The sequence below is a fragment of the Pan paniscus genome, chromosome 19 (genome assembly GCF_029289425.2).
Source record: "Pan paniscus chromosome 19, NHGRI_mPanPan1-v2.0_pri, whole genome shotgun sequence".
Taxonomy (NCBI): domain Eukaryota; kingdom Metazoa; phylum Chordata; class Mammalia; order Primates; family Hominidae; genus Pan; species Pan paniscus.
Genome location: NC_073268.2, coordinates 91,644,727 through 91,667,703, shown reverse-complemented (window position 1 = coordinate 91,667,703; position 22,977 = coordinate 91,644,727). Strand labels below are relative to the sequence as shown.

General features: G+C 58.2%; 1 protein-coding gene across 1 annotated transcript in view; it reads right to left on the bottom strand.

The window, feature by feature from the left end:
• MYO15B (myosin XVB) overlaps positions 1–22,977 on the bottom strand; it is a 39,645-nt gene that overhangs the window by 3,624 nt on the left and 13,044 nt on the right. The window contains exons 15-53 of the mRNA XM_063599408.1: positions 21,750–21,875; positions 20,721–20,795; positions 20,368–20,486; positions 20,236–20,281; positions 20,001–20,125; positions 17,683–17,800; positions 17,283–17,440; positions 12,968–13,061; positions 12,277–12,336; positions 11,578–11,635; positions 11,220–11,350; positions 10,346–10,441; positions 10,030–10,265; positions 9,768–9,946; positions 9,464–9,536; positions 8,880–9,041; positions 8,557–8,657; positions 8,391–8,467; positions 8,198–8,279; positions 7,902–8,000; positions 7,640–7,737; positions 7,356–7,547; positions 7,093–7,171; positions 6,803–6,928; positions 6,464–6,725; positions 6,288–6,375; positions 5,945–6,164; positions 5,327–5,439; positions 5,064–5,123; positions 4,027–4,102; positions 3,769–3,887; positions 3,423–3,541; positions 3,202–3,343; positions 2,865–2,976; positions 2,586–2,755; positions 2,046–2,191; positions 1,814–1,877; positions 1,652–1,721; positions 1,142–1,218 (exon numbers count right to left, since the gene is read on the bottom strand). Of these exons, the coding sequence (XP_063455478.1) occupies positions 1,142–1,218; positions 1,652–1,721; positions 1,814–1,877; positions 2,046–2,191; positions 2,586–2,755; positions 2,865–2,976; positions 3,202–3,343; positions 3,423–3,541; positions 3,769–3,887; positions 4,027–4,102; positions 5,064–5,123; positions 5,327–5,439; positions 5,945–6,164; positions 6,288–6,375; positions 6,464–6,725; positions 6,803–6,928; positions 7,093–7,171; positions 7,356–7,547; positions 7,640–7,737; positions 7,902–8,000; positions 8,198–8,279; positions 8,391–8,467; positions 8,557–8,657; positions 8,880–9,041; positions 9,464–9,536; positions 9,768–9,946; positions 10,030–10,265; positions 10,346–10,441; positions 11,220–11,350; positions 11,578–11,635; positions 12,277–12,336; positions 12,968–13,061; positions 17,283–17,440; positions 17,683–17,800; positions 20,001–20,125; positions 20,236–20,281; positions 20,368–20,486; positions 20,721–20,795; positions 21,750–21,875 (4,548 nt within the window). The remainder of the gene's footprint in view (positions 1–1,141; positions 1,219–1,651; positions 1,722–1,813; positions 1,878–2,045; positions 2,192–2,585; positions 2,756–2,864; positions 2,977–3,201; positions 3,344–3,422; positions 3,542–3,768; positions 3,888–4,026; positions 4,103–5,063; positions 5,124–5,326; positions 5,440–5,944; positions 6,165–6,287; positions 6,376–6,463; positions 6,726–6,802; positions 6,929–7,092; positions 7,172–7,355; positions 7,548–7,639; positions 7,738–7,901; positions 8,001–8,197; positions 8,280–8,390; positions 8,468–8,556; positions 8,658–8,879; positions 9,042–9,463; positions 9,537–9,767; positions 9,947–10,029; positions 10,266–10,345; positions 10,442–11,219; positions 11,351–11,577; positions 11,636–12,276; positions 12,337–12,967; positions 13,062–17,282; positions 17,441–17,682; positions 17,801–20,000; positions 20,126–20,235; positions 20,282–20,367; positions 20,487–20,720; positions 20,796–21,749; positions 21,876–22,977) is intronic.

The following is a 22,977-nucleotide window of genomic DNA, read 5'->3' as shown; positions in this document are numbered from 1 at the left end:
CTTCCGAGTACTACAGGTGTGCTCCACCATGCCCAGGTAATTTTTGTGTTTTTAGTAGAGACGGGGTTTCACCATGGTGGCCGGGCTGGTCTGCAACTCCTACCTCAGGTGATCCACCTGCCTCGGCCTCCCAAAGTGCTGGGATTACAGGCGTGAGCCACCGCGCCTGGCCCCTGCTTATCTGATCTCTTAGTCATCTCTGCTGGCTCCACCTTAACTCCTTGACCTCTGAGCGGTGCTGTGCCCTTGAACCTCTCTCTGTCTGCCCTTCTCCCTGTGTCCTCAGCTGGTCCCATTTGATGACTCCTGGTGCCTGCCTCCAGCCTTCTCCCTTGAACCCCAGACTCCTCCACTGGGAAGTCTGGGATTTCAGACCTCATGTGTCCAAAACAGATTTCCTCCACCAGCCAAGACCTGCTCCTTGAAGACAGTAGTTGTCCTCCTTCCCGTAGCCCACATGCAATTGGTCAGCACACTCTGCTGGCTCAATCTTCTGCTTCTCCCTTGCTGCCAGCACCATCCCTCACCTGGGACCACTGCAATAACTTCCTTTTGCTTTTAAACTTAGACACCCAGAATCTCAAACAACAGCCGAGTGACCCTGTGAAATGTAAGCCGAGTCTCTCTCCAGAATCCTCTGGTGGTTTCCCATCTCTCCAAAAATCAGAGGCCAATGATGGCTACAAGGCCTGTGGTGGCCTGGACCCACCATCCGCTCCCCATCCTCATCCTCCGTTCTCCCTGCAGCTCACTAGGCTCAGCCACACTGGTCCCGGTGCGTGATGGTGCCGAGGCTTCCCCCCACATCTGAACTGTTGCCTGCCCTTCTCTGTCACCCCGTGCTCACTCCTTCCCTCCCTGTAGGAAGGCTTCTGCCACAAAGCCTTCTCCACTGCAGCAGCCCCTTCCCTGCATTCTTACTCTCCAGTGACCTCTCACTCCCAGACACATAAGTTATCTCATTGTAAGCACTGCAGAGACTTAGCCTGTTGGCTTCACAGCCACACCCCCCTGCACGCAATGGGTGCTCAGTAAATACTTTGGAATGATTTGAAGGACAGTGACCAAGAGAAGGGGATCTCCTTCAGGCCAAGACAGGAGGACAGGCACAGGCGCTGGGGGTCACACAGCCCAGGCTTACCTTCAGCAGTTCATAGAGCAGATCCATCTCATCCTTGCCCCGGGGCTTGGACTGGTCACCCATAAACCGCATCAGGGCTGCAGGCAGGATAAGAAACAGGGCACATAGCTGGGGCTGTGCTGGGGCTGGCCCCGGCTCATGCTGTTGCTGTGCAGGGCCTTCACCTGCCATCTGATGCCTCACTCTCAAAATGCATAGATGCCAGCCAGGGCAGCTGGTTGCAGCTCGACTCATGGGGAAACTGAGGCTCCTGGGTATCCAAGGCCCCACACAGCACATAGCTTCCTCTGGACCCATGGACTGCCTTCCAACCCCAGACTCCACACAACCCACAACCCTTGAGTGGGAGTAGAAGCGGGTGAGGGCCCTGGGGTCCAGGAACCACCAGTGAGCTTCCCGGAGTTGGCAGACTGGGACAGAGCCAGGCAGAGCTCAAGGAGATAAGGGGACCAGACACCCAGGTTCATGGCACTGCAGACATGGGGACCCAGGATGCCTGTGGCCACTCACCCAGGAAGCTGGCTACAGCCAGTTTGCTCACATCATCACTGAGGCTGAGGAGCGACTCCTGGATGGGAGCCTGTGGTCAAACGGAGGAGGCCATGGGTCTGGGGGGCCGTGGGGGTCAGAGGGCAGATCTACGGGCCAGACCCCTCCCTGCCTCTCTCCCACCTTGGTGTACTGCACCAGGCTGTCCGTGTCCTTTCCTGTGGCACCTCCATCAGTCTGGCCCAGCCTGTGGGGGGCAGAGGGAGACAGCCCAGCTTGTTTGGCCCTCCTGCCCTCATCCCAGCCAGCCAGGCAGGGAGAGTGCCAAGAGCACAGCCCAGTGGCTCTGAGCAGGGTGCTCTCTCTCAGGAAGACTGAGGACAGACAGGCACAGGGGTTGGCCCAGTGCACTCACAAGGCTTGGGACCTCCGGAAGTAACGCAGGGCGAATTCCCGCATGGTGTAGCTGTGGGAGTCGGGCAGAAAGGCATAGGCCACAGAGGACAGGCTGGTGGCCTCCGAGTCGTCACTGTGTGCCTGGCTCCAAGGGTGGGCAGGGCGCTGGGAGCACAAGAAACCTGGTGCCACCTGAGTGTCCAGTGCCCTGTCCCAGGGGTCCTGCCCCAGCCCCATCCCTCCCCAGCCAGACACCAAAGGAGCAAGACCAGAAGCCAGGAAAGTGAAGAGCTGTTTATTAAGCATCTGCCGGGGCAGCCTTGAACTAAGTACCACGTGGGACACAAGAGCAGCACCCAGCCCAGCCCCTGCCTGCAAGGAGTGCACAGTCTTGCTGGAGAGACAAGGCGAGCCATCAGGAGGGGGCAGAGGGGCAGCCACAGGAGACGGACAGCAGGGTGGTCCCACCGCATGGCAGCCTCGGGAGTGGTCAAACCCCTTTCCTTCCTCAGTCTCAGGCAGGCCTTGCCTCTGCTTGTCCCTCTCCCATCTTCCTCACCTCTGAGGCCCTGTCCCACCGAGCCAGCCCTGGTTCCCCGTTGGACAGCTGACCCTTGTGCCAGCCACTCCTCTGCTCCTTGGAGAAGGAAAAGTCAGGAGCGGCAGCCGGCTGCACTATGTCGGCAGGAAAGAGTCCGGAACGGCCCCCGGCAGAGCCAAACTGCCAGCCTGGAAGGCACCCAGGGATGTGGCTCACCCACTGGACCCTCTGCCCCCGGGCAGCCTCTGCCAAGTGGATGCCCTCCCTGTGTGAGCCCCTGCCGGCCTCTGGCGATACCTGGCTCCAAGGTGGCCACCGGCAGCACCTTGATGAGGTCCCCACGGTGGAAGCTGAGGAGGCTGCAGTTGTCAGTGATGTAGCTGCGCAGGGCGATGACATAGCCGGAGTCCTGTGGGCAAGCAGGCAAGGGCCTGGAGCAGCGAGTCTGCCTGTGCCTCCCTGTCCTGCCTGCCCACCTGCTCCCCCTGCTGGCCTCCCCCTCCACCTAGCACCCCAGACTTCCAGGGATTTGGCCCAAACTCCCAGCCCCTGCCCCCACAGGGAAGACGGACAGGGAGATGCAGCATCTGTGAGGGCTGTCTGCCCAGCCTCTCAACCCGTGCCCCACACTTACCTTCTTAAGCTCATTCAGGAATAGCTCAACCAGCGCCTCGATGGCCCTTGCCCGGGCTGTGTGCAGCACCAGCTGCTCGCTCTTCAGTGACAGCTCCAGGGTGGAGCTGCCCCGGCACTCCACACCCAGCACCTCCGCGAAGCTGCGCAGGGATCGGGCATGAACTGGGGTCACCTTGCCACCTGCCCCCACCTCCAGCCCAGGGTCATGGGCCAGCGCACCTGTATGAGCAGAGAATCTTCAGCTGGTCGGGGCGGAGGCCGGGGCCTTGGGTCACCTTGAGCAGTCGCAGCCCACGGTGGGACACGGCTAACAGCTGCACGTCGCTGCCACTCTCGCCCTACAGGAAGGTGGTGGGTCTCGGGCAGTCTCCTGGGTCCTGCTACTGCCCAAGATGCCCTGGAGCTGCCCAGGGCCAGTGGCTGGAGCTGCCCAGGGCCAGTGGCTGGGCTTTGTCCTTCCCCTGGTGTCTGCTCCCCAGCTCTCCTGCTTGTGGTCTGTGCCCATGCACCCCAGGATCCAGGCTGGGGGCCTGGCATCCCTACTCCCTACCCCAGCGCCACTGACCGAGACAGGAAAGAAGCGGGAGAAGTAATTGGCCCAGTTGTCCCGAGCGGCCACCACGATGCGCTTCTTGACGCTGTCTTCAGTGGTGGTGAGAGAATCCAGGTCCACCTCCAAGCCTCCTGTGGGCAGGAAGGACCCAGGCTGCCCTCTGCTCACACAGAGGGGGCTCTAGAGTTTGCTCCCATGCTGCTCCCTCCTTCAGGGCAGGCGCAGCCCCCAGCACTCAAGCTCCCAACTCCATGGTCCCTGGACCCATACCCAGCAGGTCTTTCATTTTCCGCCGCTCATTCTGGGAAATCCGGATACAGGACTCAGAGAAGGTGTCCCGTAGGATCTGGGGGCAGAGCGAGGTGGTCACCACCAGGTCCTGAGACAGAGCCCACCCCCAGAGCAGCCATCCACATGCATGAAGGAAAACCTGAGGAGGCCGATGGAGGGCGCCCTGGCCCCCATGGCCTGTGTGCTCAGCAGAGGGCCTAGGTGGGGCAGGGAGGGATGGAGGGCTTGGGCCACCTCCATTCACACGTCTCACCTGTCCCCTCCCTTTTCTGCAACTGCCAGCCCTCCCTTTTCACTCACTGCCCAGAGACCCCGTGGTAACTGCCCTTGGATCAGCCCAGATACAAGATTGTTCAGGGCAGGGGGCGGGTGCTACTGCAGAATTAGGGGGAACAGAGGCTCACTCCTGGGAGCGTTCAGAGGTGGCAAAGTGACAACCATTTATTAAGTACCTACTGTGTGCTAGAGCCTGTGTTGTGCACTGTACACACTTTGCTTTTAAACTTTATCTATAAAACTAGATGAATAATGGTCCCTACTTCTTGTTGTTGTTGAGACACAGTCTCGCTCTGTCACCCAGGCGGGAGTGCAGTGGCACAATCTCGGCTCACTACAACCTCTGCCTCCCGGGTACAAGCAATTCTCCTGCCTCAGCCTCCCAAGTAGCTGGGGTTACAGGTGCGTGCCATCACGCCTGATTTTTGTATTTTTAATAGAGATGGAGTTTCACCATGTTGGCCAGACTGGTCTCGAACTCCTGACCTCATGATCCACCTGCCTTGGCCTCCCAAAGTGCTGGGATTACAGGCATGAGCCACCGCACCTGGCCATGGTCCCTACTTCTTAGGAATGTTGTGAAGGTTCATTGAAGGCAGGTCTGGGCACACAGAAGTGCCCCCTAGTGCTGGCTGCCAACATGCCCTACGTGGTGTTAACCTGGCCCAGCCATTAGACAAAGGGCACGAGGGATGCTGTCTCTGCAGATGTCTCAGGCTGGCAGGTGGGCCAGCTCTCACCTGCTCACAGAGGAGCCGCAGGTAGTAGGGATGGCTGAACTTCTCCCGTGGGTAGAACACCTGGAGGAGGGCACAGAAAGGCAAAGATCGGTGGGTCTGGTGCCTCTTCCCAGCAAGCCTCTGCCCTCCCAGGCCTGGAAAATCAGCCTTGAGATGGTGGGCTGTGGGGAGGGGATGCTGGGGTCCCAGGCTGGGATGCACAAAGCCTGCCGCCTCCCTGCCAGCCCAAAGAGGCCAGGCCAAGGCCCCACCCTCATGCCCACCTCCTTGCGTAGGAACAACTTCCAGGGCGTGCCGGTGTAGGAGAAGCACACGCTGCCAGAGGGCGCAAGTAGCTGGGTGGAGACCCCCTGGTCCTCCACGGGCTGTGACAAGCCTGGCAGAGAGGAGGGGGTGAGGAGCCTCAGTGAGGGGCTGCAGAGCCAGAGTGATGGGGGCACGGGAGGGAAGACCTTCGTCCCCAAGAGCCTTCCAAGGGCCCGGCTCTCCCAACCTCCAGCTGCCTTACTCCTTCCATGGCACCATCTCCTGCCTCCATTTTGGGCCCTAAACTTTCCCTGGCATCCCTGAGGCTCGTGGGTCTTCTATGACCATGTCAGCCAGGGCCACTAACTTCCTCACAGAGCTGTCGGGTATGTGTCAGGGACAACACCCTGTGTGTGACAGCCTCTCGATGACAGCCCCAAAGATGCCCAGGCCCTGCCCTGGGTGGGAACGCGGAAGCTGGGACTCCCCAGCTACGTATGGCTCCAAAGTCCAGAAGCCCGAACAGCTGGCCTCAGCCACGCAGAAATGCCTTCAGCCCTGGGCACCGAGAGTCTGTGTGAACCCTGCCTCTGCCCCAGTGAAGCCCACGGCGCAGGAGAAATGTGGTTCCTTACAACGACGCTCTGCTGAAAGGGTCCCTGGGTCCTCGGGCAGAGGCAGTGGTGGCGCTGGTGGAGGTGGGGGTGTCTGGGCAATAGGCAGCTTCTGGCCAAACAGGTCCAGAAGGGGCCCCTGCTTTTCCTTGATGGAGCTAGAGGGCCCAAGCTGTAGCGGGGCCTTGGGTCGAGGAGCCACAGCTGGCGGGGGGCCCTTTCCTGGGCTGGGGGACAGCATCTGGGGGGATACGGAGAAAGTACACGGGCTGAGTCACAGCACAAGGCCAAGTTCGCCCCAAAGAGCCTTGGGCTCCCCAGTGCAGCAGCACACACTCTGGGGGAGACAGGCTGGGGTGCTCACCGGCGGGGACGAGTGGGCACCGTTGATACCCAGCTTGGCCAGAGCCTCGTCCTTGGGGTCGATTTTCTTCAGGAAAGCTTTGGGAGGCCTCGTGGGAGAAGCAAGAGGTCACTAAGTTCATAGGGTGATTCCCCGAGGAGCGGGACAGCCCTGGCCACCTCCCCGTGGGGGCCCACCTGGATGGCTGCACGGGCACAGGCACGGGGCCCGGGCGGCTCTGGTACATGCGGATGATGTTGCCAATTTCCCTGCTGGGTTGTGGCCGCTTGGGCTTGGAGTCTGAGCTGCGCACCACAGTCCCCCTGCCTTGGGCTGGCCCTTGGCCATGGCCCTTGGCCGCTGTCTCCTTGGCTGGCTCAGCCTCAGCCTCTTTTGGAGCTTTGGCCCCACCTTGCTTCAATGGCTTCTTCACGATGGGGGGAGGAGGAGGGGACGGCACTGACCAGGAAACAGGAAAGACTGTTAACCGCGTGCAGAGCCACCGGAGCCCCAGGCCCTGCCCAGCTCCCCACAACCTGCTCTTGTTTCCACTTCTTGCTCCTCCTGCTCCTCCTCCTCCTCCTCCGCCTCCTGCGCCTCCCCCTGGGGGATGTGGACCTTGGCCGGGGGCTTCATCGTCCTCACTGTGATCTGTGGCTGCCCTGCAAGTGTCCAGATGGCCTTCAAAGTTACCCATACTGGCCCAGCTGGGCTCCTGAATGGGCCGCACCAACTCCGGGGAGCAGAGCACACCCCACCCTCCCTGGCCCAGGCCAGGGGCACTGGCCATGTTTCTGCACGGTCCTGCCACCCCAAGTGCCCTCACCCATCCTCTGGAAATAGTTCCGTTTCTGCTGGAAGCTCTTGGGCCGATAGGGCCTGTCTTCAGCCTCCTCGGAGGTCTCCTGGCAGAAGCAGAAATGAGTGGCAGCTCAGCCAGCCTGGGTGCCACACTCGCCACGCCCCTCGGGTCCCCAGTCCTGGGCCAGCAGCCTCTTCCCTGCGTCTGCCTACTCACCCTGCCCATGTCCCCTGCCCCTGCAGTCCCCACCCTCACATCCCTTCCTGAGAACATGGTCACCTCCTCACCCTCAGGCAGCCACCCTCTGATCCCAGGTCACGCTGTGGCTTCTCCGGGGGTGTGGGGGGCTTCCTGGGCTTGGAGGTGATGGCTGAGGGTGAGGCCTGGGACGCAGCCTCGGAGGCCCGAGCCTGCCGCTGCTGCTGCTGCGTCTGCTGCTCCAGGGACAGGGACATGGCCTGGGCTGTCATCTGCTGGGCCTGAAGCAGGAGGAGCAGCCAGTTCAGACCGTCATCCCCGAGCCACAGACCTCTCCTCCACCAGGTGGCCCCAGGGCCCTGCCAGCGCTCACCAGGATTAGCGCCTGCTGCTGGATAAAGTTCTGCTGCTGGATGGCCAGCTGCCCTGCATCCAGGCTGGGAAGCGGTGGCTGCGGCGGCACCACCATGGCTGTGAGGGCGGCAGGCGGCCAGAGTGGTGGGCACCATGGCCAGCCTTGAAGCTCGCTGCCCACTGTGCACTCGGGACTCCTAGCAGGACCCTCCCTCCTCCAGTCCCAGAGCTGGTGGCTGCTCTCCTGAGAAGGGACTCTGGTGCCCCCAGCCCAGACTTACCTGGCATGGCAGGGACTGTGCCCATTGCTGGCATCATGGGCATGGGTGCAGGGACCATGCCTGGCTGGTATGCAGGCATCTGAATCATTCCTGGGTACACTGAGGGAACACGCCCTCCCTGTCAGTCCCTGCCTGGGCCCACATGCCACCTCCCTCCAACCCCAGGCACAGAGAAGAGCATCGGGCACCGGGGTGCTGGCCAGGGCATCAATCGCCACTGCCAGAGGGGTCCCAGGCCATGCCTGCCATGCTGCCGGGCCCGGAGGCCCTGGGTGAGGAATCAGCCCCTCACTCACCCATGGGGTAGCCCTGCTGTGTGGGCCCAATGGCGCCCCCTCCCTTCATGCGGCTGCTCAGAGCCCAGCTTTGTTCCAGATCCTGAAGGGACAATGGTCACAGGTCAGAGTGAGAGCCCTGAGAAAAATGGAAGGGGCAGCAGAGGCCCCGGGGGGTTGGGGCAGGGGCATTCGGGGGCTGTGCCCGACTCACGCTGAGGCCGGAGGATATCACTGGCTGGAAGATCTGGTCCAGGAAGCCGTCCAGGCTCCCTGACCTCTGGACCTCCCCTGTGGGGCAGGGAGAGGGTTGGAGCCACGGCCCGGGGCGTGGGGCTTCCCATGCTCTGCCAACCTCCATGTGCCCACTCCAGCCTTACCTGTGTGGTCCCTGCTGGGCAGCGTTGGGGCTGGACCTGGAGGGGGTCCTGGGGGCAGTGAGGGGGGCTGAATGCCAGGGGCAAGGGGAATGGCCTCGGCTCTGCAGGAAACGGGATCCAGCTAAGGGGGTGGCCAAGGCTGAGGGTCACCCAGGCTGGGGCAAGAGGTAGAAGCTGCTGCGGGGGTCACCCCATGGTTGGGAGGAGGCTGGGTGGGAGGGCTGGGCCTGTGGCAGCTCCTATAAACCCCTGAGTGTGGCAGGGTGGCTGTGGGGTTCCCCGGCAGGAGCAGGCCAGGGAGAGGGGTGCTGGGTGGCACCTACGAGCCAAAAGGAGTGATGGGGTAGCTGCGGGGACAAGCTGGGTCCCCCAGGTCCTCAGTCTGGCTGATCAGGTCCAGCACAAAGTCGCAGCCAGCCAAGTCCTGCCATGCGTCCCTGGAGTGCAGTGACACAGACCAGCCCCGGGGAGGCGCCTCCAGGCCTCTGGGTGGGAGGGGACCAGTCAGTGAGGCAGGCGGCCATCCAGAAGGGGCAAGGACCACAGGGTGGGCCAAGGGGGCAGGGGGCTGAGGAAGGGAGGGTGGCCCTGGATCCGCCTGGTCCGGGACCCAGGTTTGCTCAGCAGCGGGGGCTGCTCCCCTCCTCACCTCACGGCCCTCCACTTCCACAAGGGCTCCAGCATGGGCATTTCTTTTCTGACCTGCTGAGTTAGAATCTGGGCCGTGGGAGCTCCCAAGCCCCTCATTCCTAATCTGCCCCCAGCTCCCCATCGCCATCTGCAGTCTGGCCCCTGCCCACCCCGGGGCACCTCCCCTCCCGGCCCCTGAGACTGGGCTTGGAGAAGGAGGAGGGTATAGGACAAGGGTCACTTTGGCCACACTGTCCCCCATCCCCGGTCCCCATACCTGCTCTGCAGGATCCACCCAGCCAGCTGCTCCCCGGTGGTCCAAGACTCCACCTCGGCCGAGTAGCACTCCTCTGCAGGGGCGTGGGGGGCGGGGGCAAGAGTGAGGGACAGCAGAGTCCACCCTGACAGGAAGGGGCTGCTGTCCCCATGAGAGTTTCAAAAGCAGGACAGAGGGGAGGGAGATCAGGGTCACTGAGGACAGGGCAGCAGGAAGACTGGGGCAGGAAGGGGTTCCAGGGAGGGCAAAGGGGTAGGGGGCCCCACTTCAGGCCTGGGAGGCCTCAGCCAGAGGCAGTCCTCACCGCTGAAGGTGAACACATCCAGCACCATGCGGCCCCGCCGCCATCCGGCCAGCCACTCCAGCTGGGTCGGGGGGTGGGCCCGAGTGGCCCCCGAGGCCAGCTGCGACTGCTCCAAGGCCCCCAGCAGCTTGTGCTGGCACAGCGCTGCCATGCCCCTGGGGGCCTGGTCAGACACGAACCTGCAGGGTGGGCACAGGCTGCAGTGGAGGCAGGGTGATCCAGCGACCGCACCTGCCAGGTCCCCACCTCCCAGGCCCCTTACTTGAGCAGCGGCTTCTGTAGGACAGGCAGTGGGGGAAAGGCGCTGAGCAAAACAGCCATGAGGGCCCAGCCACGCTGGCTCTGCTGTTCATCTGGGTTCTGCCATAGCTGGGCCACCAGCTGGCTAAAGAGCTCATTCCGCAGCCCTGGCCGGCACTGCCCCTGCCGCACCAGGTATGTGCCCATGGTCTGCCTCTGCCAGGACTCCAGGGATCCGTCCCCCAGGAGCCGCAGCATCTGCCGACACAGCCGGGTAAGGACAGGACGTGCGGGGCTCCCAGGCGCCTATCCTGTCCCTTCTCCAATGTGTCACTCACCACTTTGTTGATGTCCAGGGCACGCTGAGGGTTGTCTCCATCCAGCTGGGTTAGGGGCTTCGCCAGTGGCTGCCCTGGCCTGGGCAGGGACGGTTCCTGCAAGGAAGGAGAGGGCTCAGTCCATGCTCGCCAGCTATCAGACAGCCCAGGGGAGCCCCACCGGAGCAGGCACCTCGGGAGAGGCAGAGGGGCTGGACAGAAATGCATCTTAATGCTTTTTTTTTTTTTGAGGCAGAGTCTTGTCTGTCGCCCAGGCTGGAGTGCAGTGGCACAATCTCAGCTCACTGCAGCCTCCACCTCCCAGGTTCAAGTGATTCTCCTGTCTCAGCCTCCTGAGTAGCTGGGACTACAGGCGCATGTCTGGCTAATTTTTGTATTTTTAGTAGAGACGGGGTTTCACCATGTTGGCCAGGCCGGTCTCAAACTCCTGACCTCAGGTGATCCACCCACCTCGGCCTCCCAAAAGTGCTGGGATTACAAGCATGAGCCACCATGTCCAACCTGTATGTGCAGTTTTGAACCTGCATTTGTATTTACTGCTGAAGTCTGGACAATTTCCCTTGTCAATAAACATTCTTTAAGGTCATGACTTCAAAAGCAGGGCACACCGCAGGTACAACAAAGGTGTGGCATCGTGGATCTAAATAACGTCTCCCATTCAATAACACCAACTGTTATCTCCAGTAACACTCTATGGTGAGACAATTACATTCAATGGTTATTTTCAGAGCAATTCAGTGCTATTCACAGCCCCAAAGGCTGGGGAGGGAGGAGGGCAAGAGCTGACAGCGGGGAAAAAAACGCAGCATCTGTCAGGCAGGTGCTAACTCAGAGCGGTGAGGCCAGTGGGAAGAGCTTAGGCCTGGGCGCCCACCTGAAAGCCGATGGCGACGAAGCTGGAGAAAGGGAACAGGTCAATGTCTGCTGGGAGAGTCAGGCTGGGCCGGGCAGGAACCTCAGGCGGCAGGCACTCAGTGATGCTCCCAGCCAGGGCGTCCCGATGGCCTGGGAACAAGCACCGGCAGGCAGCCCAGGAGCATCCAGGTGTGGTACCTGGCCCTGGGACCACCTCCACCCCTCACCACGAGCCATCAGCCCCTGTCCACAGGGACCCAAGTGATGAGCTCAGGGGAGTCTGGAGCATCAGAGGGAGGAACCACAAGGGACAGACACACCCCACAGTAAAGGGACTGGAGAGGGAGTCCTAACAAGAGGACACCAACAAGACTCACTTTCCGCCGTCTTCAGCATGATGGCCAGCTCAGCCGGGATCTCCAAGCGCCCCAGCTCCTGGCAGAGGGGACTCATTTACCCAGGATCCACAGGAGGGGCCTAGGGACCAGTGTCCCTCCCCACACCCTCAACCCCAAGATTATAAACATCCCTTCCAAAGACCACGGATTTTTTTTTTTTTTTTTTTTTGAGGCAGGGTCTCACTCTGTCACCCAGGCTAGAGTGCAGTGGTACCATCATGGCTCACTGCAGCCTTGACTTCCGAGGCTCTAGCTCAAGCGATCCTCCCACCTCAAACCTCCTGAGTAGCTGAGACTATAGGCATGTGCTGCTGTGTCCAGCTAATTTTTATTGTTTTTGTAGAGATGGGGTCTTGTCATGTTGCCCAGGCTGGTCTCAAATTCCTGGGCTCAAGCAATCCTCACACCTCGACCTCAAAGTGCTGGGATTACAGGTGTGTGCCACCACATCCAGCCAAAGACCAAGGATTCTGACCCTGGACACTCGAACAAACAGAGCCCCAAAGACCCTCTGAGGGAAACCAAGAGCCAAGGGCACCCCGGCCCTCTTCTCGGGAGGTGCAATGCATGGCCCTGAGGGACAAGACCCATAGTAGCACCCTGGCAGCCCTCTAAGCTGTCCCAGTCTCAGCAGCTTCATAGCCCCATGTAAAACCCCCCACTTCCCAGGCCACCTACCATGCTTGGCACTCTCTCCAAGGCCCTTTCGCTGCTATGCCAGCCCTGCCAATGCCCAAGCTGTTGGAAGAGATGTGGGAAGAGCTGATGCCTCCCATGTGAGTCACCTGGGGGCACCTCCCCAGCTCTGAAGTTCAGCTGTCCCCTCCTGCCCCTGGGAGGTTCTCAGCAAAGGAGTGAGAACAGATCAGGAGGGGCCAGCCACCCCTGGCCCTCCAGGGCCCTCACCAGCCTTAGCACTGTGGGCGTCTGTGCCCATCTGCCAGGGCACCGGGAAGAAGGCAGGAAGAAGGGAAGAAATGGTTCCAGGGGACAAAGTCCAGCCAGGGAGGGGCCAGAGAGGGGGTAGCACGTGGGCATTGACCTTTGAGTCGCTTTATAGACCTTAGATTTGAGTCATCATGCAAAAGAGGGGAGCGGAAGGGGCCCAGGGGAGGCCTGGAGGGGATGGGAACCCCAGGCAAGAGGGAAGAGCCAGGCCCTGGGGAGAGTGGGCAGGGATGGAGGAAGACAGCACCTCCCAAGGGCCCCGGCCTACCCCGGCCGGAGGGAAAAGGGATGAGTTCAAGGAGCACTGTGTCTGAAGCCACAGCCCTTGCGAGACTGGGCTGAGAGGGTCAACGCTGCTGGGATTTGGCCAGCTCAGGCAGCCTGGCTTCTACCCTGAACCGCCCCACCCAAGCCCCTGCACCTGCAGTCTCTGCCGCCTCTGGAGCAGGGGCTGGGCCACCAGCAGGATGGTGTTCAGCTGTCCCAGAGCTGCCCGCCACCGGAGGTACCGCTTCCTGGAGGCCGGGAAAGGGCGGGGGCGAAATGAAGAGTCCAAACTTATGCTTCCTGCCTGGTACTAGAATCCCTTAAGCCTGACATTCATGTAAAAACTGACTTTGGACCAGAGAAGCCCTGGATGCTTCACAGAAACAACAGGAAAAGAATAGGATACTTCAAAAGAAAAGCAAGGGTCGGGTGCGGTGGCTGATGCCTGTAATCCCAGCACTTTGGGAGGCCAAGGCAGGTGGATCACTTGAGGTCAGGAGTTCAAGACCAGCCTGGCCAACATGGTGAAACCCCGTCTCTACTAAAAATACAAAAATTACAGCACACCTGTAATCCCAGCTCCTCAGGAGGCTGAGGCACCAGAATCACTTGAACCTGGGAGGTGGAGATTCAAGTGAGCCGAGATCGCGCCATTGCACTCCAGCCTGGGTGACAGACCAAGACTCTGTCAGGAAGGGAGGAAGGGAGGAAGGAAGGGAGAAAGAAAGAGAAGAAAGAGAGAGAGAGGGAGGGAAGGAGGGAGGGAGGGAGGGAGGGAGGGAGGAAGGAAGGAAGGAAGGGAAGGAAGGAAAGAGAGAGAGAGAGAGAGGAGGAGGGAGGAGGGAGGAGGGAGGAGGGAGGAAGGGAGGAAGGGAGGAAGGAGAACGAGTAAATTGAGAGACTGTTTAGCCTGAGGGATTAAGATCTGACTCTCTGACTCTGGGCCTAGAATACCTGGGTTCAGATCAGTTCCCTATATGCACACTGACCAAAAAAAAAAAAAAAAAAAAAAATCATTTCCCTTAGCTTGGTACGGTAGCTCATGCCTGTAATCCCAGCACTCTAAGAGGCTGAGGAAGGAGAATTGCTTGAGACCAGGAGTTCAAGACCAGCCTGGGCAACATAGCAAGACCTCATCTCTACAAAAAAGATTTTTTAAATTAGCCAGGCATGACGGCGTGTCCTTGTAGTTCTAGCTACTTGTGAGGCTGAGGTAGGAGCTATGACTGGGTCACTGCTCTTTAGCCTGGGTGACAAAGTCAGACCCTATCTTGCAAAAAAAAAAAGAGCAGCAGAACTTATTAAAAAGTAACACCATTGGTCGGATGCAATGGCTCATACCCGTATGACACCTGTAATCCCTGTACCTTGGGAGGCTGAAGTGGGAGGATCACTAGAGACCAGGAGCTTGAGACCAGCCTGGCCAACACGGTGAAACCCCGTCTCTACTAAAAATACAAAAAAGGCCAGGCGTGGTGGCTCACGCCTATAATCCCAGCACTTTGGGAGACCGAGGCGGGCAGATCACGAGGTCAGGAGTTCAAGACCAGCCTGGCCAACATAGTTAAACTCTGTCTCTACTAAAAATACAAAAATTAGCTGAGCATGGTGGCAGGTGCCTGTAGTCCCAGCTACTTCATAGGCTGAGGCAGGAGAATCACTTGAACCCAGGAGGCGGAGGTTGTATTGAGCTGAGACCAAGCCATTGCACTCCAGCCTGGGCAACAGAGCGAGACTCCATCTCAAAAGAAAAACAACAACAACAACAACAAAATTAGCCGGGCTTGGTGGCCTATGCCTGCAATCCCAGCTACTCCAGAGGCTGAGGCACGAAATCACTTGAACCCAGTAGCTGGAGGTTGCAGTGAGCTGAGATCATGCTGCTGCTGGAGTGCAATGGCGTGATCTCGGCTCACTTGAATCTCCGCCTCCCAGGTTCAAGTGATTCTCGTGCCTCAGCCTCCTGAGGAGCTGGGATTACAGGTGTGACCCAGCTGCACTCCAACTTGGATGATATAGCAAGACTCTGTCTCAAAAAAATTTTTTTAATAAAAAATAATAATTATAAAAAATAAAGGCCGGGTGCAGTGGCTCATGCCTGTAATCCCAGCACTTTGGGAGGCTGATCACCTGAGGTGGATCACCTGAGGTCAGGAGTTCGAGACCAGCCTGGCCAACACAGTAAAACCCCATCTCCACTAAAAACACAAAAATTAACTGGGCATGGTGGCAGGTGCCTGTAATCCCAGCTACTCGGGAGGCTGAGGCAGGAGAATGGCTTGAATCCAGGGGGCAGAGGTTGCAGTGAGCTGAGATGGCGCCACTGCACTCCAGCCTGGGTGACAGAGCGAGATTCTGTCTCAAAAATTAATTAATTAATTAAAAAATAAAAACGGGCAGAGGAGAAACAGACATTTCTCCAAAGGAGTGGCACTAATGTCTGAGATGCTCAACGTCATTAGTCCTAGAGAAATGCACATCAAAGCCATAATGAGATGCCACTTCACACCCACTAGCAGGGCTATGCTTTTAAAAATGGAAAAGAGTAAGTACTGGCAAGGATGTAGAGAAACTGGAACCCTTGTACATTGCTGGTAGAAACATAAAATGATGCAGCCACTATGGAAAGCAATTTGGCAGCTCCTCAGAAAGTTAAACATAGAATTACCATATGATAGAATTACCAGCACTTTCACTCCTAGGCCTATACCCCAAAGATTTGTAAACAGACTAGAACAGGCTGGGTGCAGTGACTCACGCCTGTAATCCCAGCACTTTGAGAGGCTGAGGCGGGTGGATCGACTCAGAAGACAGGAGTTCAAGACCAGCCTGGCCAACATGGTGAAACCCCGTCTCTACTGAAAATATGAAAAATTAGCCGGGCGTGGTGGCGGGTGGTGGGTGCCTGTAATCCCAGTTACTCAGGAGACTGAGGCAGGAGAATTGCTTGAACCTGGGAGGCAGAGGTTGCCGTGAGCCGAGATCGAGCCACTGCATTCCAGCCTGGGCAACAGAGCAAGACTCCATCTCAAATAATAATAATAATAATAATAATAATAATAAATTATTAACCCTCAAGCCTGGAACTGAATGAATTTCTGACACATGCTACAACATGGATGAACTTTGAAACATTATGTTAAGTGAAAGAAGCCAGTCGTAAAAGGAAATATTGTATGAGTCAACTTACAGGAAATATCTAGAATGGGCAACTTCATAGAGACTCAAGTAGACTGAAAGTTACCAGGGGCTGGGGGTCTTGCGGGGAATAGTTACTGCTTAATGGGTCCAGAGTTTCTGTTTGCGGGATGAAAACATGTTGGAAATAGATAGTGGAGATGCCTGGCTCCCCCGATGTTCTGCACTGTCTTCACTTTATTCTCAGCCCTCGAGTTACTCTCTGGGAAGATCACTGGCTGCTTTACCATCTGAATCTGACTCCCCAACCAGCCTGGGAGGCCCCGTCTCTGGCATCCCCAGCTCTGTCGCCAGCATCTGGCCCAGGGGTAGATGAGGCAGACGGTCAGCCAACAGCTGTTGGAGGAATGCGTGAAGACAGGCTGTGAGGGCGAAAAAGAGATGATTAGGTGAGAAGTGGGAGGGTGGTGTTATAGGAAAGAGAAGTCTAAAGTCACTGCAGGGTAAAAGTCTGGCCTAAATTGGGCTGGGGAGGTAGTCAGGTCCTTAACAACATGATTCATGCTTTGAAAAGATGACTGTAGCTAGGCACGGTGGCTTACACCTGTAATCCCAGCATTTTGGGAGGCTGAGGCGGGCGGATCACCTGAGGTCGGGAGTTCGAGACCAGCCTGACCAACATGGAGAAACCCCGTCTCTACTAAAAATACAAAATTAGCCAGGCATGGTGGCACATGCCTGTAATCCCAGCTACTCAGGAGGCTGAGGCGGGAGAATCGCTTGAACCTGTTAGGTGGAGGTTGCAGTGCCTGAGATCGCACCATTACACTCCAGCCTGGGCAACAAGAGTGAAACTCCATCTCAAAAAAAAATTAGCTGAGTGTGGTGGCACAAGCCTGTAATCCCAGCTACTCGGGAGGCTGAGGCAGGCGAATCACTTGAACCCAGGGGGCAGAGGTTGCAGTGAGCTGAGATCGCGCCACTGCACTCCAGCCTGGGCAACAAGAGCAAAACTCCATCTCAAAAAAAAAACAAAGATTGTTCCCACAGTGTGGAAAACAGACCAGAAAAGAGAATGATAAAGGAGTCAGGACCACAGGTTCAGGTGGCCTCAGTAGGTAATGAGTTTCTTGTGGCCGGGGTATTCAAGCAGAGGCTGCACGGGTATGGGGGGGAATGCCGTCAAGGAGAGTCACATGCCGATGAGATGGCACTGGGTCAGGATGACTTGCCTTGAGGCCCTATGTTTCCCCAACCCTGCCCCACCACCTGGAGGACGAACCCACGGCCTCACCCCACCCACTTCAGCCCTGGCTCCAACGCCTGCAGACCTGGCCTGGAACCCACGCATGCGAGCCTGCATCCGGGGCAGGACGCGCTGGCGGGAGATGCAGGTGTGGAAGCTGCGGTGCAGGTCGACCAGGGCCTGGGAGCGCTGCTGGTCCTGGAGCTCCTCCAGCCGCTGCCAGCCCTGCTCCTGCAGCAGGACCTGTGGGTAGAGGGGTGGGCTGTAGGCAGGAGCCAGGAGCCAGCCCCTCCTGCTCTCCTCCTCTGGTCTCAGCCTTCTCCCTTCCAGCCAAACCATTTGTTCTTCTGGCCCTGCCGTCCAGCCCTTCTGTCTCCCACCACGTGAATGGATCCCCAAATCCTGGGTTTGTCCCTTTGGGCCCAGAATGCATCTCTCCTTTCCCATTCATGCTGCCCTCTGCACACAGGGATACACACACCCACCTTGGTGGCTCCAAGGTGATAGAGAGGTGATTCGGCCCCCAACACCTGGCTCAGGACGGCACCACACTTCTCCCGGTCAGAGAGGTCTTCCTGCCCTTCTGACCCCAGGGCCCGGAAACTGCTCCAAGGATGGAGCTGAGATCAGAATAGCCAGAACCTCCTTTTACACTTTTTTTTTTTTTTAAGACGGAGTCTCGCTCTTTCGCCCAGGCGGGAGTGCAGTGGCGCGATCTCGGCTCACTGCAAGCTCCGCCTCCCGGGTTCAGGCCATTCTCCTGCCTCAGCCTCCCTATAGCTGGGACTACAGGTGCCCGCCACCGCACCCAGCTAATTTTTTGTATTTTTAGTAGAGACGGGGTTTCACCGTGTTAGCCAGGACAGTCTCGATCTCCTGACCTCGTGATCCGCCCGTCTTGGCCTCCCAAAGTGCTGGGATTACAGGTGTGAGCCACCGCACCCGGCCTTTTTGGTTTTTTTTTTTGAGACAGAGTTTCACTCTCATTGCCCAGGCTGGAGTGCAATGGTGCGATCTCAGCTCACCACAACCTCCACCTCCCAGGTTCAAGTGATCCTCTTGCCTCAGCCTCCTGAGTAGCTGGGATTACTGGCATGCAACACCACGCCCAGCTGATTTTGTATTTTTAATAGAGACGGGGTTTCTCCATATTGGTCAGGCTGGTCTCGATCTCCTGACCTCAGGTCATCTGCCTGCCTCGGCCTCCCAAAGTGCTGGGATTACAGGCGTGAGCCACCGCGCCCAGCCCTTTCACACTTGCTGTGCGACACCCTGAGCCCCTCGGTATTTATTCCATTTCTAGATCATTAAAAAATTTGGAAGGTGCCTGCTCTATGCCAGGCGCTCAGCTGGGGGCTGAGACACTGCAGTGAACTTGGACAGGGAGGGTCTCTGCGCTGGAGCTCAGGGGGAGAACAGGTGAACATGGTGTGCGCAGGAGGCATGAGGGCTGGTTCTGGGCCACGGGAGCAACAGGAATGTGGTTCCCAAGGCCTTCGTCTCCTCGCCACCCAACACAGTGGGTCTCAAGACAAGTTTGTGGGAGGGAGGGAGGGAGGGGTGTGGAAGGGAGGGGCATGGAAGGGAGGGAGGGGCGTGGGAGGGAGGGACGTGGAAGGGAGGAAGGGGCGTGGCAGGAAGGGGTGGGTGGGGGAGTGTTGAAGGACATTTCACAGGTCCAGATCGTGGTACCAGTTTGGCGCAATGGACACTCAGTAGTTAGTCTGTACCAAGCAAGCACCGTGCAGGTTCTGGGGATGTGGGTGACAGTCTGTGGTCACGGGATGCCACAGTGCATCAGGGAATGGCACAGATCAGCAGACCTGGTCTGTGCTGGGTGGAGAGTTGTACCTGGAGGTTCCTCTCACCCAGCTTCCGGGCTCAGGGGTTCTTGTTGGAGGTGACAATTGCTGTAGCTGGTAGGTTTCCAGATGGCAGAGACAGAACGTGCCCCGCCCTGGAGCTTCTCAGGATCTGACTCAAGGCTGGGCACACCCATCCCTACTGCCTGCCTTTTGCTCAGTCCCCCAACCAGGCCATCCCCATTGCCAAGGCCATCACAGGCTAAGGAGGTCCACAGAGCCCTGGGGTGAGGCTGGTGCTCCTAGCAGCTGCCCCCTCCCTTCTGAGGCAGCCACCAGCCCAGCTCAGCTGGACATCAACGAGAAGTGACTCCACCTGCTCCTTCTGTCCCTGTGCTTGGGGTAAACTCCAGCCCTTCAGAGGATTCCCAAGATGCCATCCAGTCAATAGCCAAAGGCCAGATAGGCAAACAACAAAACGGACAATGCCAGCAGCTTTTCTTGGAGGTTTCTGAACTCTGGGAACAGAGCTGCCTCTAGGGTTCCTGGCAGCTCCATGTGCCACCCCGCCCCTCCCCGCCCCTCCCCGCCCCTCCTGCCCTTCTGAGAGGCTCTTTTCTCACTCTGTCCCCCCTCCCATCTCACTGCTTCAGCCTGCACTCCCTGGACAGCTGCTGTGGGCACTAGACCGTGAGCCCCGCCCAGGGCAGGTACTGCTCCCACCTCATCTCTGGTGCCCAGGCATCAGCACAGGAGAGGTTTGCAGAGAGGAGAAGAAATGACGAATGTGTGGAGGGATGGTGAATGGTAGAAGAGAGCGAGATGGAGAGAGAAAGAGAGAGAGAGAGAGAGGATGAGAGGACGAGGAGAGAGAGGGAGGGTTGGGTGCTAGGCCCCGTCCTGGGCAGAGTGAGTCCATCTCCAATCAGAAGGACCCCCGGGGCTGCCAGTCACTCCCGGTGGCCTCCTTGTCAGTCCTGCCCCGAGGTGCTGGGCCCCACCTGGCCAGGAAGGCCTCAAAGGGCACACGCACAGGGAAGTTGGCACTGCGGGTGCCCACGGCCTCCAGTATGGCTGCCTGGTGCAGTTGCTCTGTCACATGTCCCACGTCAAAGAGGCCTGGAAGCTGTGGCCACAAGACAGAGCCAAAGACAGCTGGAGTCAAGGGGCCTGGAGCTGTGGGGAGGGAGGTGCAGGGAGGGGGAGGGCCCTGAGGCCAGTTGCTGGGGAGCTCACCTTTCCAGGGTTAGGGGTGAGGCACTGGATGAAATAGACATGGCTCCTGATGAGGGAAAGAGGGGTCACTCGGGCACAGACCAGCGCCCCATACAACTCCCTGGGGTCTGGTGTGGCGGGCGCTGTTCTTACCTGCCCAGCCGGGCTATGAGGTCCTCCAGGGCCTGCTGGAAGCGAGAGGCCAGCGTGGGTCTGCCTCGCCCTCCCCTGGACTGGGGCTCTGCCTCCTGGAACAGGCTGCCCACCAGCTGTGGGGGTGAAGGGCTGAGTCAGCTGGCCGCTGGGGCATGCCCATCCACCCTGCAGCCCGGGAGAGCCAGAATGGACCAGCCCTCGGCATCCAGACCCTGGCAAGCTCAGCCCATGGCCCAAGGTGCCAGGGGCTTGAGGGCCAACCCTTGGGCAAGAGCGCCCAGGGGGAAAAGGACAGAATTGGGGGACAGAGTATGGAGCGGGTGGGGGCCTGGAAGGGCAGATGGGCCCTGCAGCTGGCTCTGGCCAAGCATCTCCACCACAGCAGGGTCCAGCTGATCCCGGTTTCTGTTTAAAAACTTGTGAACCTGCAAGAGACCATGCAGGTGGGGAGGGAAGTGGAGAAAGGGAGGAGAACAGGAACCAAGGAGGGGAGGCTGGATATGGAGGAGAAGAATCTACCCTCTCCCCAGGTGACCTGAAAGGCTGCCTTGGTGTTTCCAGTCCTTTACCTAGCCTTGGGTCTGCCACTGGACTTTCCATTCCACCCCATGGACAGGTCCAGTCCCCAGCAAGACCACACTCTCCCCACTGGGGCTTTAACCTATGCTAGTCAATAGGTTGACTAGACAAGAATGTTGTCTGTCTCTCCATATTAAATCTATTTTGATTTACATTTTCCTAGCTTTCTTGAACTCCTTGTATTTCTTTTTTGGGGGGCAACTCCTGGGTAGTTTGTAGTTTTTCTTCTCCAAGCAAAGTGTGCCATCTCCTCCAGGGAGAACTGATTCTCCCTACTGCCCTTCCCTTTATTCCAGCCCCCACTCCCCCACCCCCAGTTCCTCTCCTCCTGGGGTAGGCACGCGTGCAGCTTCTTTGTAGGCATAGAACTCGGAAGGGGGAAGGGAAGTCCATTCAGTGAGCACCTACTATGTGCCAGGCACCTGCCAGGCCATCTCCACGTTACTACATCTCACCCTCACAGCAACGCCAGAGCTTAGGTCTCCATACCCATTTTACAGGTGAGGAAACGGAGGCTCAGAAGGCGAAGTAAACTGCCAAGGTCATCAGGTCCCATGCTTGTGCTCTGCCCACTTGTCTGGAGGGTCCCAAGGCTTCCACTCCCTGACCCCATAATTGTCACCTAGAACTCAGTAAACCGTGCTCAGAACTGGGCAGGTCCCATGGCTCAGGTAGGGACAGGTGTCCAAGCCTTGCAAGGGGCCTCCCCACACCCACTCCTCTCTGCTGTCGGGTGACTCAGCTTGGGAGGGGACACTGCCCTCGCTGATTCACCCTGGTCTGTCCCTGAGGCCAGGTACCTGGTAGGTGACAGTCCCTGCATAATGTCGCACGGTGAACACGGGCAGGGGCAGCCGGGGCTTGGCATAGCTGGGGTGGTCACCATGGTGATAGTGGCTCTTCTGGAGGAAGGTGTGGTCCGTGGCCTAGGAGAGGAGCCATGAGCTCCCTTCACGCCTCTGCACAGGCTGTCCTTCTGGATGGCGCCCTCTCCCGGTGAGCACAAGTACTGCCTACACTGACTATAAGGGTAGGTTTGGCTTTGTTCCCCAAAACAAGCGCTTTGGGAGGCCGAGGTGGTCGGATCGTTTGAGGATAGGAGTTCGAGATCAGCCTGGGCAACCTAGTGAGATCCCATCTCTACAAAAAATTTAAAAATTGGGCTGGGCGCGGTGGCTCACGCATGTAATCTCAGCACTTTGGGAGGCCGAGACAGGCAGATCACAAGGTCAGGAGTTCGAGACCAGCCTGGCCAACATAGTGAAATCCCATCTCTACTAAAAATACAAAAAATTAGCCGGGCGTGGTGGCAGGTGCCTGTAATCTCAGCTACTCAGGAGGCTGAGGCAGGAGAATCACTTGAACCCAGGAGGTGGAGGTTGCAGTGAGCCACGATGGCACCATTGCACTACAGCCTGGGTGACAGTGCGAGACTCCATATCAAAAAAAAAAAAATTAAAAATTAGCTGGGTGGGGCTAGGCGCGGTGGCTCATGCCTGTAACCCCAGTGCTTTGAGAGGCCAAGGCAGGTGGATCACCTGAGGTCAGGAGTTCAAGACCAGCCTGGCCAACATAGTGAAACCCTGTCTCTACTAAAAATACAAAAAAATTAGCTGGGCATGGTGACTCATGCCTGTAATCCCAGCTACTCAGGAGGCTGAGGCAGGAGAATCATTTGAACCTGGGAGGTGGAGGTTGCAGTGAGCCGAGACCGCACCATTGCACTCCAGCCTGGGCAACAAGAACCAAACTCCGTCTCAAAAAAAAAAAAAAAGAAAAAGAAAAAAGTAGCATTAGCTGGGTGGAAGGACCGATTGAGACTGGGAGCTTGAGGCTGCAGTAAGCTATGATGGTGTCACTGCACTCCAGCCTGCATGAGAGAGTGAGACCCCATTTCTAAAATAAATAAGTACTTAAACAAAAAAAAAAGAAATGGGGATGGGGTGCTTTAGTACAGATTTAGCAATCATTCCTGGGAGAATAGTCCCACAATCACATGTGCTTTTAAACAAGTCTTTCAAAAATCAC